At 39.7% G+C, this 17,505-nt stretch overlaps 1 protein-coding gene across 14 annotated transcripts in view; it reads left to right on the forward strand.

The window, feature by feature from the left end:
* Positions 1-17,505, forward strand: part of kif1b (kinesin family member 1B) — a 57,976-nt gene that overhangs the window by 21,403 nt on the left and 19,068 nt on the right. For 4 of the 14 annotated variants that reach the window (XM_037105678.1, XM_037105687.1, XM_037105680.1 and 1 more), the window contains exons 8-22: positions 498-575; positions 674-739; positions 926-943; positions 1,275-1,350; positions 1,785-1,863; positions 1,957-2,099; positions 2,767-2,808; positions 4,803-5,014; positions 6,769-6,848; positions 7,362-7,437; positions 9,013-9,092; positions 9,558-9,664; positions 10,030-10,113; positions 10,400-10,580; positions 10,681-10,753. In XM_037105678.1, the coding sequence (XP_036961573.1) occupies positions 498-575; positions 674-739; positions 926-943; positions 1,275-1,350; positions 1,785-1,863; positions 1,957-2,099; positions 2,767-2,808; positions 4,803-5,014; positions 6,769-6,848; positions 7,362-7,437; positions 9,013-9,092; positions 9,558-9,664; positions 10,030-10,113; positions 10,400-10,580; positions 10,681-10,753 (1,395 nt within the window). Of the gene's footprint in view, positions 1-497; positions 576-673; positions 740-925; positions 944-1,274; positions 1,351-1,784; positions 1,864-1,956; positions 2,100-2,766; positions 2,809-4,802; positions 5,015-6,768; positions 6,849-7,361; positions 7,438-9,012; positions 9,093-9,557; positions 9,665-10,029; positions 10,114-10,399; positions 10,581-10,680; positions 10,754-12,867; positions 17,182-17,505 lie in introns of those variants that run through there. The other 10 variants (XM_037105682.1, XM_037105683.1, XM_037105689.1 and 7 more) reach the window with 7 other exon arrangements.

The following is a 17,505-nucleotide window of genomic DNA, read 5'->3' on the forward strand; positions in this document are numbered from 1 at the left end:
CTGCTTTTGATTCACATACATACATACATACATACATACATACATACATACATACACTACTTATTGAGTTTGATCCTTTTCATTTTGGTCAACATGCCTTCTAAGCACCTCTTAGCTGGTGGTGATCGGAGAAAGTCAGAGAAAGAGAGCCATTTTAGATTCGACTTTCAGCATTTCCTCTGACTGTGTAGACACAACGGCTGCTGTGTTATTGTAAACACAATGCCCATTGTATTTAGCCACTCTATCAGATTGTACTGCCTAGCTGCATCTCACTTGACAGTAATTCCTAAATTTGTAGAATGGTTTACACTTACACATTTTTTACTTTTTAGTTGAACTCTTTCAACTTTTATTGAAAATATTATCCTCTTTGTATTTGTTATTCAGTACTGTTCTTTCAGTGATATTCTGATCTTTTCTCAGACTCATATCCATCAAAAATGTAAATTATTCTTAAACTTCATGCATCTAAAATGCAATCACTCCCTCCTCAGGTCAGTAAAATTAGCCTGGTAGACTTGGCAGGGAGTGAACGCGCAGATTCCACTGGAGCTAAAGGTACCAGGCTAAAGGTAAGACTCCCATCATCACACACACCCAGCATTAACAGACTGTTGACTTTTATTATGTTTATGGCTCTTCAATAATAATTTTTCATCTCTGGTTGCAGGAGGGAGCAAACATCAACAAATCTCTCACCACATTAGGAAAAGTTATCTCTGCCTTGGCTGAAGTGGTGAGTTTCGTTTAAAAAAAAAATGCATTTCCTTTTGTCTCTCCTTCTCCTCCTTTTCAGCCTTTTCTCCTACCTTCTACAACTTGACCCTGTCTTCTCAAGGAATTAATGTTTGTCTCCTGGCATGCTGTAATCTCTGCCCTTCTGTTTTCTCTTCTCTTGTCCTTGTAATGCCTGCTTACACAGGATAACTGTACCAGCAAGGTAAACCCTCAGACAGTTAACCTAACCTCCGATTCCCTCCATGAGGCAGATTTGACTGGCTTTTGCCATGTGCAGTGCTGAAGTGTTCTGTCGCCACCATTTGTATCACCTATGTGTAAAATCCACAGTCACCAGAGCAAAAATTAATCAAATCAGACTGCTACTCATTTGACCTGACCTCTTGTCCATTTAATATAAGCTGTTAGTCATGGTGCATCATAATACTGTTCACTATTAACCGCCATGCCTAATCTTTAGAAAGCCTTACATCGGTTGTTGGTGTTTCCTGTCTGCTAAACTAATGTTTGTTTGTTTTTTTTAATTACTGCAGAGCAAGAAGAAGAAGAAGACTGACTTCATCCCATACAGAGACTCTGTTCTGACATGGCTGCTGAGGGAGAACCTCGGTATGAACATTGATATTACCTGATAAACATATTTTATCGATGGAACAAGGTGTAATGTATGCATTAAAGAATTATAATTTTTTTAAATTGAACCATCTGTAACTTGTAATACAAAGTGAGGGTGAGGAAATGACTGGAGCTACTGTATATTACTCTCTTCCAATTTAAGAAGAACACTGTCAGCAGACTGTATTTCAGCCTGGACAACAAGACACTCACACTCATCTCCTTGGTGCATGTATGGAGGAGAGGGTGTACATAGCAGCATAATGCGATAGAAGTCTCACATTAGCAGAATTGGTCTTCAGCAGTCCAGTTCAAAAATCAAGTGGAAAACTAATTTTAATCTGTCTCGTTTAGGCCTACATTCAGCGTGTCAGAAAGATGCCCTTTTATCTACATTGCTACATCATTTACTGATCTTCTGTTAACAGGTGGAAACTCAAGAACAGCCATGGTAGCTGCTCTCAGTCCTGCTGATATCAACTATGATGAAACTCTCAGCACACTCCGGTAAACTCTCCATCCAAGGCTCAGATAATAACACACACAATGACTCCTGCTAATTGGTTGGATTTGATCATTTACTACTGTTATGATTTTTAGCTATGCCGACCGAGCTAAGAACATCAAATGCAATGCTGTCATCAATGAGGATCCCAACAACAAGCTGGTGCGTGACCTGAAGGATGAGGTATCTCGACTGAAGGAGCTGCTCCGTGCCCAGGGCCTGGGAGACATCCTGGACAGTGAGTTTTATGCTCTCACAGCCGTGTAGCATCTCCCTTCTCTCTCAGGGTCTACCGCAGGCTGACAACACCCTCTTTCTTCTTCACTGTCTCATTGCTTTCAACCATCCACCTTTGTCTTCATTAAGTCTTTGTACCTGTGCCTAAAAAGACTTTAACAGTTTCTAGAGACCTTTTTTTTTTATTAACCAAGATACTGAAGTATTATGACTCCTTACAGAGTGAAATGTATGTTGTTTATACTGTGTATCACATATACTACAGAACACTAAATTTAAAGTAAAATTAAGGTTGTATACGATACAATTATGTATGAAAATTGATATTGTCTCCTGTGGCTGACTGCGACTGACAACACAAATGGCAGTTTAAAACAACATTCAAATATTACACTTCATTAGCTGTACACAAGAGTAATGGCTCAGAGCAGAGTTAATTAGAGACATAATACACCCATTAATAACTTCTAATATCTGAACTGATTAATAACCTGCCTACTTGCTAATGCCTGCTCAGATCATGCCTAATGACAAGTCATTCCATGCTGTTTCTTCTCATCCTCGTTATCATTCTCACCCAGCTCACTAAGAAATGTCTGTAACCTTTTCCTCCCATTCTTACTGATGCTGACCTCTGATCCTTCTCATCTCTTCCTGCTTCCCCTCAGTTGATCCTATGGGGGATGATTGCCCAGGAAGTGGAATCAAATGTGTGTATATGTGTGGTAGTCATGAATTGTCTTATCGCTATTTGCCTTATTAATACGAACTGACATTGCTTATGCCCCTATAACATTTTATATTAAAACTGCTACCAGCTTTGCATGTAAATGCTGAAACAGCTAAAGCTTAATAGAAGGATACTCGGATGTGCAAGGCTTCTGCTGATCTGGCGAGGGTTAGCATGCCACTAGGTTAGCATGCTTTGCGCTTGTGTCTGTTATTTTATCAGAATGATGGGGGTGAGGGAGCTGTTTGCAGGCTCAAATCCAACCGACTCATTAGTTACTTTTGGAATATCCCTTTCTAGAAACATTATATTTAGAATAGCTCGACTGTCTTTCCCACCCCCAGCACACCCGCATCATTTTCTTGACTTGCGTCCTCATGCTATTTCTCTTGACAGTGCTCTTTCTGCTTTTTTATTTTGTTTCTGTTACTAACAAACCACTACAGCTGACAGTGCTCAAAGCCTTAGAATCAGCTCCCGACGGAAAGGTGCATGATTTTGAATTTCTAATTAGTGACTACATAGTAGAAGTCTACGTCTGTAGAGTTAACTAACTTGGTGTGTTATGATAGTTTGTATTGAATAGTTTGAATAATTTCCTTTGCTGTGTTTTATTAAATCCTCAATACCTGTCCCCTCCTGCACTTTGAACTAATAATCAGTTTAAACTTTGCTTTACATTTTTTGCTGGAAAAGTCCAATATTGCCAGTGTCTTTTGAATGATGTACATTCTACTTTTATTGGCCCAGGTTTTAACAATAGGGAATGTCTGTTTGCCCAAGGCTGGCAAAATGCCACATCAAGCTAGTAAATCTAGTAAATAAGTGGTAAATGGGAAGAAGTAAAAAATAATTAAACACAACATTTTTTCTGGAGTTGATGTTGGAAGTAGTTTGAGAGTAAGCAATTTTGCGTCTTTTTCATCACTTTTGAAAGTTACAGTACCAATCAGGCTTCCATGTGAAAATGATAGCCTGGGTAAAGACATTTATGAGCTGAATCGCAAGCAGACTTTTTTATCCTGGAGACAGAAGTTTAGTTGGGTTGTGTTACATGATGTTGGTGAAACTCTAACTAGGTATTATGCATAAAATAGTATATACAACTGCCTGAAAAATTGGCTTTGGTTTGAATAGATTTGTGACGCACTTGTCTGATGCGGCAAGTAGAAGTTAACCTTTATGTTGAACCCGGTTGGCCATTTGGTGTTGTTTCTTTTCTAATTTGGTTCTTAGAGGGCATGGTCTATATTACCTTTGAGGTCCTTGGGGCCATGATATTGACACAAGCTGCCTGACCTTTTAGTGAGGTTGCTGTTGCTCCATTTTGGTGAATGCGTGTGCGTGTGAATGTGTGTGAGTGGAATCAAACTACTCGATTGCGGGCTGAGCTCTGGCAGCATGTGTCAACAACTCTCATCTGTCCTCCCTCTGGACCTTCTTGCACTCTCCATCCAGCCTCCCATCCTGTAGTTGATTCACTGATAGCAGTTTTCACATAGTGTGTTCTCATTCATATTAAGAGTTCAAGACAAAGTAACATCAGCCTTGTTCCTCAGAATTGCACAGACTAGAAATTAAGTGCTCAAAGTTAATTGCTCTGCACTGTAATCTGGCCCACATAAAAACAGCCTTCTGAAAACTCTATTAGAGTACCAGCTAAAATGTAATGAATTTCTCTGGGAGTTGAAGAGCTGTTGCAAGCACTAAACTACCTGGAGTGAAAACTGCTGCTCCCTGTAGCTGACCATTATGCTGTCTTAACCCTTTGATGTACAATGTGTGTCTTACATTGGTCTCCCCTCCCCTTTGTCCCTTTCTCTTCCCCATCTCTTTCTCTTCCCTCTCTTTTTTGATATTTGGTTCCTCCATTTTACATGGTTTATTTCCCCTATCCTGTCCTGGGCCTATCCCACCTCTCTCTGTGTTGCACTCTTTTTCTCTCTCCTTCTTTCTCTCCTGCTGTTGGCTCAGACCTCAAAGACATTCAGAACAATAAGCATAGATACTTGATAGCATCAGAGAACCAACGCCCTGGCCATTTCTCCACAGCCCCTATTGGTTCCCTGACAGCCTCTCCGTCCTCTGGCTCGCTGTGCAGCCAGGTGGGCCTTCAGTCAGTCACCAGCATCCAGGAGCGCATCATGTCAACCCCTGGAGGAGAGGAGGCTATCGAAAGACTCAAGGTAAAGTTTGGGCTGTGCAGACAATCATCAACGTCACACAGATATCTGCCCTCTTCGACCCCCAACACTTTTTAGCTATTCAGACATGCTCTCCTTAGAGTAGAAAGCTGACGGTGTGTGTATAATATAAGCATACTATAATTGTTAATCAAATGTGTATCAAGTATTGGAACATTGTTTGATTTTAACCAGCATCAGAAAATGTCCCATTTTATTTAATATTTGAAAAGGTAAAGGTAAACCCACAGGATAAAGCTGCAGTATTTAGAGTTATATAGCACTGTATCTACAGATGTTGCATTTTTAGAAAACTGTGAAAAAACATCTTTGAGAAGATTGGTAAACCTTGGGGGGAAAATAAGATCTTGCAAAATGTAATATTTATTCAGTAATTAGAAGTTAATTTAATGTCAAGATGGCTGTTGTTTAATTTTAGCCCACACATGGCCTTCAAACAAAACACATACAGCTCATCGGACCTCATGTAGCCTCTGAGTTTCTATCTGTCACGCTCGCAGTAGTCCTCTCACTCTGTTGATAAGGGAGCACATAGGATGGCAACAACCAAATGTGAGGAGCTGCAGTTTCCATGGTAACCATGGTGCCCAGTCTCTCTGTCATCGAGTGACGTCAAGTGCCAACGCAGATACAGAGTCAACTGGACTAAAATAGATTGTGTCTTACTGGCGCAGAGCTTTGATAGTGAGGCACATAATATCCACATTCTGAGTTCATTAAACATGTTGCAGCTATGTTAGTGATCCAGAAACCAGATACAGTGAAGGCTACCTTTTATTTGTTACAATAACTAACATCACTGTCAGTGTTGCTCAACATAATCATTTCTTTTGATATCAAAGTAGATGACTTTTTGCTGCATTATTTAACCTTTAATGTAACAAATGGCACACGGAATACACAAATACAATAAGATATTCAGATATCTATGCACCTCACTGGCTTTAGAAGATGAAGAACAGGTGAAGGAGCTGCACTCGTTGATTTACTAGTGCTGTAAGCAACATGACAGAGAGGAAACTCCTAAGTTAGTATAGAATTGCCTTGATATACAGCATTACATTACCCTGCTCCTCTTGGGAATGTTGGGAACTGTAGCTTTCTCAGCAAAATGACCATTAACTAGCAACCAAATTCATTATTTTTATTACAGTCATTAATCTGCAAATAAACCACAAATAGATGTATTACCTCGTCACTGTATCCTGTGTTTCAAAAGGAGATGTAGTATTTAAAATATGATACATCTTTCTTTAACTATTTACAGAACAAATGCACACATTAGCTGGATCAAGAGTTTATCAAATTTGTCGAACTTATTGGTAGGTCTTATTATTGCTTAGCCCACTTAGCTAAAACTTCAAAAGGATTTTAAGTGCTGCTGGTGCATCAGTTATTGTGATACTTTGATCCTTATACTAGCTCCACTGAGCACCAGAACAAAATCCCATAACCGTTTCCCCAGTAACCTCCCCGGTGTCCTTCCTGGAAAACTTGATGATAACACAAGGCATCGGTGCTCATACCTCTTTTGTCCATGGGGGCAGTCGGAATCGACAAAAATGTTTCTTGTCGCATGTACGATATGGACTTGGCAAGAAGGCATATTTGTTACTACAATTTAAAACTCATGTATCCAGTTTGTTGTTTCTGAGCTAAACACTGTTACCACTGCAGTACTAATGCTTAAGTTTACTCTACACTAATTGTGTTTTCCTGTCTCACTTGGTGTTTAGGAATCAGAAAAGATCATTGCAGAGCTCAATGAAACCTGGGAAGAGAAACTGCGAAAGACAGAGGCAATCCGCATGGAGAGGTCAGTGTTGTCTCTTTCCCATCTCTGTATGTGTGTCCTACGTGTGCCTCCACCCCTTCCCTCAGTTCTGCTGTGTCTTGTCAGTGTGATACAACCCCCTATAGCTTCATCTCTTGTTTTTCTCCCCACTGTGCTGTCTGTCTAAATTTCTTCACCTATATGTCTTATCTCAACTGCACTCATTCTGTCTTTTTCACCTTCTCTTCTTTGTCGTCACACTCTGCTGCACAAACATCTCTCAAACACTCCTTCTCCCCCTTTACCCACTCTTCTGTAGCTGCAGTCATCAACTGTGTCACTGTCTGTCCATTGAGTCTCACTGGTGCCAATCTCTGCCTGTTGTCATAGCACAGATCACTTTCTGTAATGTTGTACACCATCACTTCCTGTCCTCTGTCTGTTCTTAACACAAAAGCTCTTTGCTGAGAATAAATATGCAGAGTTAGAGCATGTATCTCTTTCCAATATGCGGTGTTACATTTTATGTGTTTTATCTTTTTTCCTTCACTACAGGGAGGCCTTGCTTGCAGAGATGGGTGTGGCAATCCGTGAAGATGGAGGCACTTTGGGGGTCTTCTCTCCTAAAAAGGTAAAACAGACATGAGACATAAGCAAACTGTGATGGCAGGGGAGTGTGTCAAGTTTCCCATGGGTGGTGAAGTGTACTCTTCCACCACCACATCCACACTTCTGTTTCCCTTGTTATCTGTTATCTTTTTCCATGAGAGCCATTTTCTCTTATCTGTACATTTTATCATTCTGTCCTTCTTTCCATTCATGTGCTTCCTTCACATACTCAGCTTAGCCAGGAAATGAGATTTGACGAGCAGTTTGATTGTTTTCCCACCACAAAGGTTTGTGTAACTGAAGTAGCAGTCGTTTCCTGCACTAGATATTGCCCCATAACTGAGTTTATTCAAGTCTTTCGTAGTGATTTAACATCACCACTGTGCTTTTTTTTCTACATTGTATGTACTTTGGTTAAATATTTACATTTAATTACTGTGTGGGGCATATAGGATGGTTCACTTTTCTGCTCCATGTCTGATTGATAGTCAAATATAATGATCATCTTTGAAAGGATGAGATCATACTAAGATTTGACAGTGATTTTGAATTTAAGCTTCTTTGAAATTAAAGTTATGTTTGAATGTAATACTTGGCTCTGAGTAGATTATTCAGACATTTCCTTTAGCTGCTTAGAGCTATTAGTGCTGTCATGAGGCTTATTAAATTACATTCCACGTACCTCTCCAGCATCTTCCAGTAGAGGAAGCTGCGTGTAGCAGCAGCAACATAAAGACCAGTAGATGTGCTAGTTTGATTGTGACATAGAAAGAGCTTTTTATCTTTTAATCTGACTGTTCAGCGCCAGCTGTCACTGGATCAGTGGTGGTTTCAGACTCCCCTCTTTGAAATTAATCCTTTTGACATGTTTTGACTCCCCTCCTCTGCTGTTAATTCATGCATTTTATTTTTTTTTTCCTTTTGTTCACATTCATTTGTCTTCCATTCATGTTTTCTCTCTTTTCCATTCACTGCCGCTTCGTTGAGAAGCCTTGTGATCTTTATACAGATTTTAATGGGGTGTTTTCCCCAAAAAAGGTTGGTGCTATGGCAGAGTAGCTCCTTGCATTGTTTTTAGCTTTACTGTGATGTATCAGATTCTAGAGGTGTCAGCATTGTGTCAGTGTGACCATTTCTGTCCATGTATATGCACTGTATACTGTATCACTCACAGATCATTAGCAGTGTTTGATTTTAGAGCCGGACCGATATATTGGTTTAGGCTATAGTATCAACCAAAATTGGTCAGTCACAGATATCAGTATCTCTGTATGTGCAGATATGATAAAATATGTATCTTTTCATTTATTTTTTATTTTACAGATTATGATGCTGAAAAAGATACTTGGGATCATTTCTAATTATTGAAAGTTTAGTGTTTCGATACACCAATGTCACTTTCTGTACATTTTTAAAAAATGTGTATTTCTGCCAATATATTGATATTCAAATGTTTTACTTGTTAAGATTCATGGAGGCATCAGCCAGGAAATTCCAGTACTTGTTGGGCTCTATTTGATAGGAAACTTTGTCAAAATTTTTAAACCCTAGTAATGTTCTTGTTATAAACGCTCCTTATCTTATGTTTCATCTGTAGACTCCGCACCTGGTTAACCTGAATGAGGATCCTCTCATGTCAGAGTGTCTGCTCTACTACATCAAAGACGGAATTACAAGGTAACCAAAACCTGAAAGATGACACTGAAATGCTGCAGCCGATGTGTAAAACTTTCTTGCCGGCAGGGTCTCTGAGAAACTACTCTGTATTTGATTTTCTTCTCTTTTGATGTGAAGCAAGAGGAACTTTCAGAGTCAGTGGAAACTGGCTTTAGAAACTGCCACTGATGGCAAAAAGTTAGACGGTCTAAAGTTACTGTCCTCCCCTCTTTGTCCTTCTGGCCCCCTTCGGAGGACTACAGGATTCTTGCTGAGTATTTTGTTACAATTGTGCGCCAGGAGGACAATAATTAATGTTGAAATCCCAGATGAAAGGAAATATAGTGTTTTGAAAGTACCTCCTCAAAAAAATAATGGTCTGAAGGTTCCATTTAACTTCTGTCGCTGACTATTTGTCAAAATGGCTGCCCATACAAAGACAGGGCTGTGTTAATTCTCTCAAAATGGCCTCTGTGATTGTTCCAGGGTGGGTCAGGCTGACGCTGAAAGACGACAGGACATTGTTTTAAGTGGCGCTCATATCAGGGAAGAGCACTGCATCTTCCGCAGCGAGAGGAATGCCAACGGAGATGGTGAGGCAACATTATTAGTTGGTTTGCTTGTGTTTGCTTTGGCATATAGAATGATGTATGCTGAATATATGGATGAATTTTGATTGGGCAGTTGATAGAGGAGAGAGGAGATTTTTTTCCTGGTCTAATTTAAAGACTGCTACTTATAACTCTTGGATATCAGCAGAAACTTGAGGCATAATTAGTGCATAAACATAGACTCAGATTTGATCTTTTCTTGCTTATGGAAACATTATGCCCTAAATGTCATTAATCACTATATAGACTAAATAAGATATACATAAGATACTAAATAAAAGCTTGAAAATGATGATAAGCTTTTCAGAATGAGACTCTGATGATTGGTTGCTCTGTTTTTGGTGAAGTTATTGTCATGCTGGTGCCTTGTGAGAGATCAGAAACCTACGTCAACGGCAAGCGTGTGGAGGATGCAATCCAGCTTCGTTCAGGTACATATCTCATTTTGGTAAATAATCAGTAAATGTGATGTTCTTCTGGTCTCTGTAGCCACAGATTTCTAAAAAATAGATAATAAAATCCATATGATGTAGTGTTCTAGGACTTCAGAAGTCATAGTTATACAATGTGGTTTATAACACCTCTGAGATTTTCTGCTGTAAATAAAACAAACATGGTGAAAACAAAAGTTGGAGATGTATACATTGTTCTGGTGCAGTGCTAATTTCATGATCACCATGCTTACTTCTCCCACCTGTGTGCCTCGTCTTCTTTCAGGTAACCGCATCATAATGGGAAAGAACCACGTGTTCCGGTTCAACCACCCAGAACAGGCCCGAGCTGAAAGGGAGAAGACGCCGTCTGCTGAAACCCCTGTGGAGCCGGTGGATTGGACCTTTGCACAGAGAGAACTTCTGGAGAAGCAGGGCATTGACATGAAGCAGGAGATGGAGAAACGGTGTGTAATCCATCCTGTTAATTCTATGTAAACTCATTTCTAATAGCCTGTAGTGGTCTGATTTGATGTATTTCACAATGTATTTTACTTGTTAATGTAGGCTCACTGAGATGGAAATCTTGTACAAAAAAGAGAAGGAAGAAGCAGACCAACTACTGGAGCAACAGCGATTGGTGAGTTCAAATGGAATTTGATGGATGGAATTTAATCAAACCCACTTTGTTAGTGTAATGGCCTCAGTCTGTTAGAAGATGTAGACAAGTTGGTAGTAACTGCAGAGTGGGTTTAATAGAAGTTAAACTAAACTTATTTGATGCTATTATTAAAGGCAGCTTCTTGAGTGATTCAGCTAGTTTGTGAGATTTTGAGTGAAATGTACTTAAGGATATCTGTCACGAGTGGAATTTAAAGTTAAAGCATGGTTTAATGGTCAATTCAATTGGAAAGCTATTTTTTTTTAAATCTGACGAGTACTAATTCTCACTCTGAGCTCTGACACTTTTGGGATGTGTGTTTTGTGTGTGTGTGTGAGAGAGAATCACACTTGTCTTAGAGCATGTCTGTTTTTTCTTGCATGGAAGTTTTTTCTGGTTTGAGATGGATGATCTTTGACTCGCCTTCCTTTTGAGTTTTAACAGATTTTTCTGTAGCTATTTGATTGAGTGAGAATTAGATTGTAAAGCTTTCCCCTATCCAAATCCCTGTTTTCACTTTTCTTGTGTCTTCTATAGTCGATCTGAATCTTGCAAAACAGCTATTTAAAGCTAAAGTTGATATTAAGATCAAAATTAATTTAAAACTGATAAAATATCGGTCAGTATTGATATTCTTTGCCTTATTTTAATACTGCAATGCTGCTTTTGCATGGTTCATGTTAATAGCATGTTCTCTTAACTCCTTCAGTACTGGTTCTGCACTAAGTTGCAGTGTTTGCTGTTGAGCTGGTCAACCTTTGAAGTGGCTGTTGATTTGCTTGGATTAGGTTTCTACTCTAGTTTTCTTGCTCTGTTTTGTCCTGAGTTTCGTCTCTTCAATGCAGTTGCTGACATATACAATGCATTGTGATAACTAAAAAAAAAAAAAAATCCTGCTGTAGTTTTTTGACAGATAGCGACAATGTGGTTTCTCATTGACTTCTTTGGCTACCTCTGTTTGCTAGCCTTACCTGGCACCTGTGTAGCACACTGAGGGCACGGCTCGACAACAGAGTTATCTATGCTTACAGTCAAATCAGTGAATCACAGACCTCTTCCATACACATCCTGGTGGTTTTATGTGCAGAGCTACAGGCATAGGGTTCAGGCTCCCAACATGTCCAATTCTAGCCATACACAAGACCTGAATTATCTGTACCAAATGGTTGTGATCTGTAATGTACTTTGTCTACGAAAAAATGAGAAACTGCATTTTTTTTTTCCCGACTAACATCTTTCTTGTAGTGGATTAACACTTACCCTCACTTCTGCCTCTCTCTCTCTACTGGCTTTCTGATCAACTGCAAGAACACTCTGTCTTCTAACTCACCGCTAATACTAAAGCCACTCAAACCTTCTGGACTAAAGGGGGAAAGCTCCAAAAATCCATCTACATGCATGCCACTGTAGCATGTGTTGGAACCCTTCTTTGAAAAAAAAAAATCACAAAATTTTCGATTAAGAAGAGGAATTTGACAAAACAATGCAGAAGTGCTCCAATCAGCAACTATCCTCTATTGATATTTCTTTTCTAATCATGATAGACATGCTTTACCTTTACTTTTGATATCAATATGCAACATTGGGAACAAGCTGATATCCTCAACTCTGAGATGTGAAAATCCTAGTTTTTTACAAGAACTGAAGATTTTAATGTGAATTTAATTTAATCATATCAGTATCACAATTTGGCTAGAGAACATATGAGAATGACAACTGACAAGAAAGTCAATGGAAGCTACTGTTTGTTGGATTTTCATTTGTTTTTCAGTATTTATTTTGAATATACTTCTGGCAATGTGCATAATTCTGGGAAGTGCATGTGGCCATACATCTTGTACAGTAATGATGTATGCAAAATATTTCGCTAACGTCCTTGGTAAATTTCAAAATTCTCAAAATTGTCTGAGATGAAGTATTATATTCTGATTTAAAGTCAACTTTACTTGTGGTTGAAGTTCCCATGTTGCATATTTATACTTTATTCATTCCTTTTTAAAAAAGCCATCCTTTCATCCTCTCTTTGATTTCCCATTTTAATTTCTCCTTTTTTTGGGAACCATTTGGTTTGTTTCCTTTGTTGTTTTCTCAAGGATGGAGACTCTGATAGTGGGGATGACTCTGATAAGAGGTCTTGTGAAGAGAGCTGGAGGCTGATCACTTCCTTGAGGGAAAAGCTGCCACCCAGCAAGCTACAAACCATAGTGAAAAAGTGTGGATTACCCAGCAGTGGCAAGCGAAGAGAGCCAGTTAAAATGTACCAGATCCCTCAGCGGCGCCGCATCACCAAGGACTCCAAGTGGGTGACCATCTCAGACCTTAAGATCCAGGCAGTCAAAGAAATCTGTTACGAGGTGGCACTCAATGACTTCCGCCACACACGGCAGGAAATTGAGGCCTTGGCCATTGTAAAGATGAAGGAGCTTTGTGCAAGCTACAGCAAGAAGGACCCCAACGAGCGGGACTCGTGGCGGGCGGTGGCTCGGGATGTTTGGGACACTGTCGGAGTTGGCGATGAGCGCATCGAGGATGTCATTACCAATGGGACTCGACCAGGAGGGGCTGTCATGGATGACCTTAAGGTGCACATTGATAAACTGGAGGATATCTTGCAGGAGGTGAAGAAACAGAATAACATGAAGGATGAGGAGATCCGTGCTCTCAGGAACAAAATGGTGAAAATGGAAAAGGTCCTTCCACTCATCACCCCAGAGAGCCAAGAAAAGCCCCCCAGTGTAGCCCCTTCCACGACCACTGCAGTAACTCCAAGCCCTCTGGAAACAAAACCCCCTGTGCCCACAAAACCTGATGTAGAGGATGTGGAATCACAAACAGGCCAAAATGCAGGAGATGACTCGACCCTAAAGCGAGGTGGCCACATGCGCTGGATGCGTCAAGAGCAGTTACGCCTCAAGAACCTTCAGCAACAAGAAATCTCCAAGCAGCTCCGCAGGAATACCGGACCACACCGCTTTATACCCCCAGAAGATCGCAAGCTACGATTCCCCTTCAAAAGTAACCCTAAGCACCGCAACTCATGGAGCCCTGGTACTCATATCATAATTACAGATGAGCAGGTCATTGAGTTAAAGGTGCCTAAAGAAGCTGTAGAGGAAGAAGAGGGGGAGAGCCAGGCTGAAGAGGGAGGACAGCTTAGAGAACAGATGGCTGCTTCAGTTATCCAAGTCACTCCCCCATTGCCAAGCCCATCAGTCCAGCACAGGAGCAAAGACTTGGAGCAAGGTTTAAGCCAGGGTCACAGACATAACTATAGGAACAACCAACATCAGCCGCCCCATGAACGAGGTCGCAGCAACTCTTTTAATCACCGCCAGCGGCCGTCTGGCTCCATGGAGTCACTGCAGCAGTCTGAAAGCAACAGGAGGCACACACAGTCTTTCTACCAGCCCCGCCCCCATCAAAACCAGCCAACACATCCCCAGCCACACCACCAACATCAGCCCTGCCACTATAATAACAGCATGATGTACACGGATGGCAGATTCAATGGCTACCAGCAGTACCATCACACTGACCATGCTAACTATCCAATCAACTTTCAGGCCCCTCCACGAATGCGCAGGCAAATGTCTGCTCCCAATCTAAAAGCCAGCAGAGAGACGACAGTCTGAGAGAGACTCGTAGAACGAGGAACTAGTTTGATATACTTTTAGTAGGCAAACACATTACAGATCACAACAGCTCAGTGTCATCAGCTAAAACTGACTGAGACTTTTGCACTTGATCAGTGTGTCATTGGTTGACCCAAAAGTATTGTATGTATTTTAAAAAAGACATTTTATCGTCATCATCATTATGATATATGCCGTTTTATCAGTTTTTGCTGCATCGTGTGCACGGTCATCACAAGCATTGGGAAAGCTGTCATAAGGAATTGAAGCCAACAGATGATAAAGGGACTGTTTTTCTTCTTTTTCGCTGAAGAGACATGCCATGCCTACTCTGTTCATTTTTCAGCATGTGTGACAATTCATCAATCATGCTTTGATTTGCCAAAATTATCTTCATGGTTGAATTTGAGTTTACATCTTTGCCATTTTAGTATTGATTGAATGTTTTTAGCCACTACAGGGTGAACACATTGAGGTCATTTTCATTAGGATTTTTGTTGTTGTAGTCCAAATGAGGAACCTGAAAAAACACCCTATATTTATTTCTTCTAATGTACCATGTGACTGACTGTTAGGATGGAAGAATCAGTTTTGCTCTTTGCAATTTTACACTTTGTGTTGTACCTCATAAATCATGACCTGGAATCAAAAGACCAGTATGATCGATTATGGAGAAGCGTGATGCACTATTCGTTTGTGTGACTGCCTTTTAAATAGACTGAAATAGTGCACGAAGAAAGTGGTATTCAAAAAGTGCCTTCTCATGGACTAACAGCATTAATCCTGTAGTGCATTTAAATGGGGGTTTTTTTTCTTCCTTTTTAATTGGGTGTACATGCACAACGGATCAGCTAACATTTGCAATGAAAGTTTCACAACTTTCCTAACCAAACTAACTTTTTGGTGATAACATACGGAGTTATTCAAATTCCTAGTAAGCCACTTTAGTGCTTAATCCCAAACTTTTAACTTTTTTATTTTTTTATTAATTTCAAATATGTAACTGCCACTTACTATTATGACAGTGTTTTGCACTTCTATAAGTCACATATGCAGTACGATTAAAGAATAAATGAAATGAATACATTGAATACTTAGGACAGTTAGTGTTAAAGGGGCAATATATAATTACTTTAAAATTAACTTAAATTATCAGCAGAATGTGAATGGATGGCATTTTTGGTGTCACCATCTTTTCCAAATTGTTGTGTCCCAGAGATATCTGCTGAAGTTAGTAAACCAGCTAGCCCCAGTCCATTTTGGTCCAAGGCTCCTCTGCTAGTGGTGTAAACTCTAACACTATCCTGGTCCTGGACCTCCCAATCAGAACTGCTAACTGCACAGCTAACTGAGCTAACTTGCTAAGACAGCTACTGTTAGCAGTAGTTAAATGTTAATCTGGTGATATGCTGCCCCCATTTTTTTGAGTATGTATTTAGCAGGTGGCCAGTCCCAACATATTGCCCCTTTTTAATGACAAGTAACAAGTTACCCTACAATTAGACATGTATTTCTAAAACATCTCTTACAAACTAGTCACAATTTATATATTGTTATATTCCTCTCCAGGATGATTGAATCAATAATTGTGTCTGAATCCTGGAGTTTACCTAACCCTATCATATATAAAATCACAATGCTGTTTGGAGATAGGCCTACACAACCAGTCCAGGATGTTCAAAATTCAGCTACACATCACATACTGAGCTCTGTCTCAGTCTTAAAATTGAATTTTGCGGTTTGTGGTTCATTGAGTAAGCACAGAGTTCAGCGTGTTTCTGCTGAATGTCCAACTGAGTGTTGTCATGGTTCCCAAAGACTTGCCTTAAAAAATGTTGGAGGAAGGACAAAGACTTGAAGTGTTTGCATAATGTTATTCTGGGTAAGTATCCATGTCAAATGAGATTCTGAGGACTGCCTCGTTTAAGTTGCATCAAACACCACAAATTCACACAACCTGGATAGATATATCAGAGTGATGCTCCATGAAAGTAGCTGTTTTTTTTGTTTCATTTTTTTTTCTTCTGTGCTTTAGCTGATGCTTATGTGATGTAGCAGCAAGTCTGCCCGTCAATCTGCGTTTTCCTTGCTGCATTCGTAGCTATAATATAAGTGATTAGTTATTACATTTCAATACCAGATGGCCTTCAAGTTATTTTAGATGAGTGACACTCCGCAGCATGGGAGAGACTTTTAAGGACTATCAAAACTGAATGATGAAATTATTTTCTGTGTTTTATGCCATATATCTTCGCCTTACTATGCTGTAACAAAAAACCAAATGATATAATGACAGATGCAAGTCTAGTCTCTCCACCCTACACCTCATGTCTTTGACTATCTTTGCATGCAATACCTTACATTTCTTCATGCCTAATCAGTGCTCCATTAACAAATGTTATTTAACGTATGCACTGGTGGTGCTGCTGGTGACCGGGTAAGCTAGAAAGAATCCATCATCAAATGGACGATGTACAGTCTACTGTTCATTTGAAATATTCATATATGCCAGTGTTGGGTCTCAATTCAAAGTGTCCGTTGAGTGTTGTACGTCTGCTTTTTGAATCTGCAGTGTCAAGTACCACATTGTGGATGTGTACCAAGTTGTGTTGCTTAATCAAGCACTTTGTGCAAACACACAGTAAATATGTGAACAAATGTTTTCATAGGTTAAAAAATGAAAGAAGCATATACTGAATCCCTGTGTTGCTGGAGGTTTATTTTCAAAGTATGACTGAAATAAAATGACATGCTCTAAATGCAGTTATTGTTATATATGGGTGGTATTTGTTTTGTCCACTGCCAATAAACCAGTTCAGGGACAGGTCCCTGCATGTCCACACTTCACAGGAAAGAGCATATGAGATGCTGTACAAACACCCCAGATCAGGTTTTAGGTTATGTAAGCAGTGTTGTAGAAGGTAATGTACCCAAGAAAGATAACTTGTTAAAATACTTATGCAGTAATGTAAAAGTGAAAGTTGCTCATATCAAGTAAGTTTTAAATATATTCAGTACCAGATAGTTTCAGTTTCATATACTTAAACTCAACATATTTACATGTATGTATATACGGTGTACTGATGGATCATTCTTCAT

Source organism: Acanthopagrus latus, chromosome 7 (assembly GCF_904848185.1).
Source record: "Acanthopagrus latus isolate v.2019 chromosome 7, fAcaLat1.1, whole genome shotgun sequence".
In the NCBI taxonomy this organism is placed as follows: Eukaryota; Metazoa; Chordata; class Actinopteri; order Spariformes; family Sparidae; genus Acanthopagrus; species Acanthopagrus latus.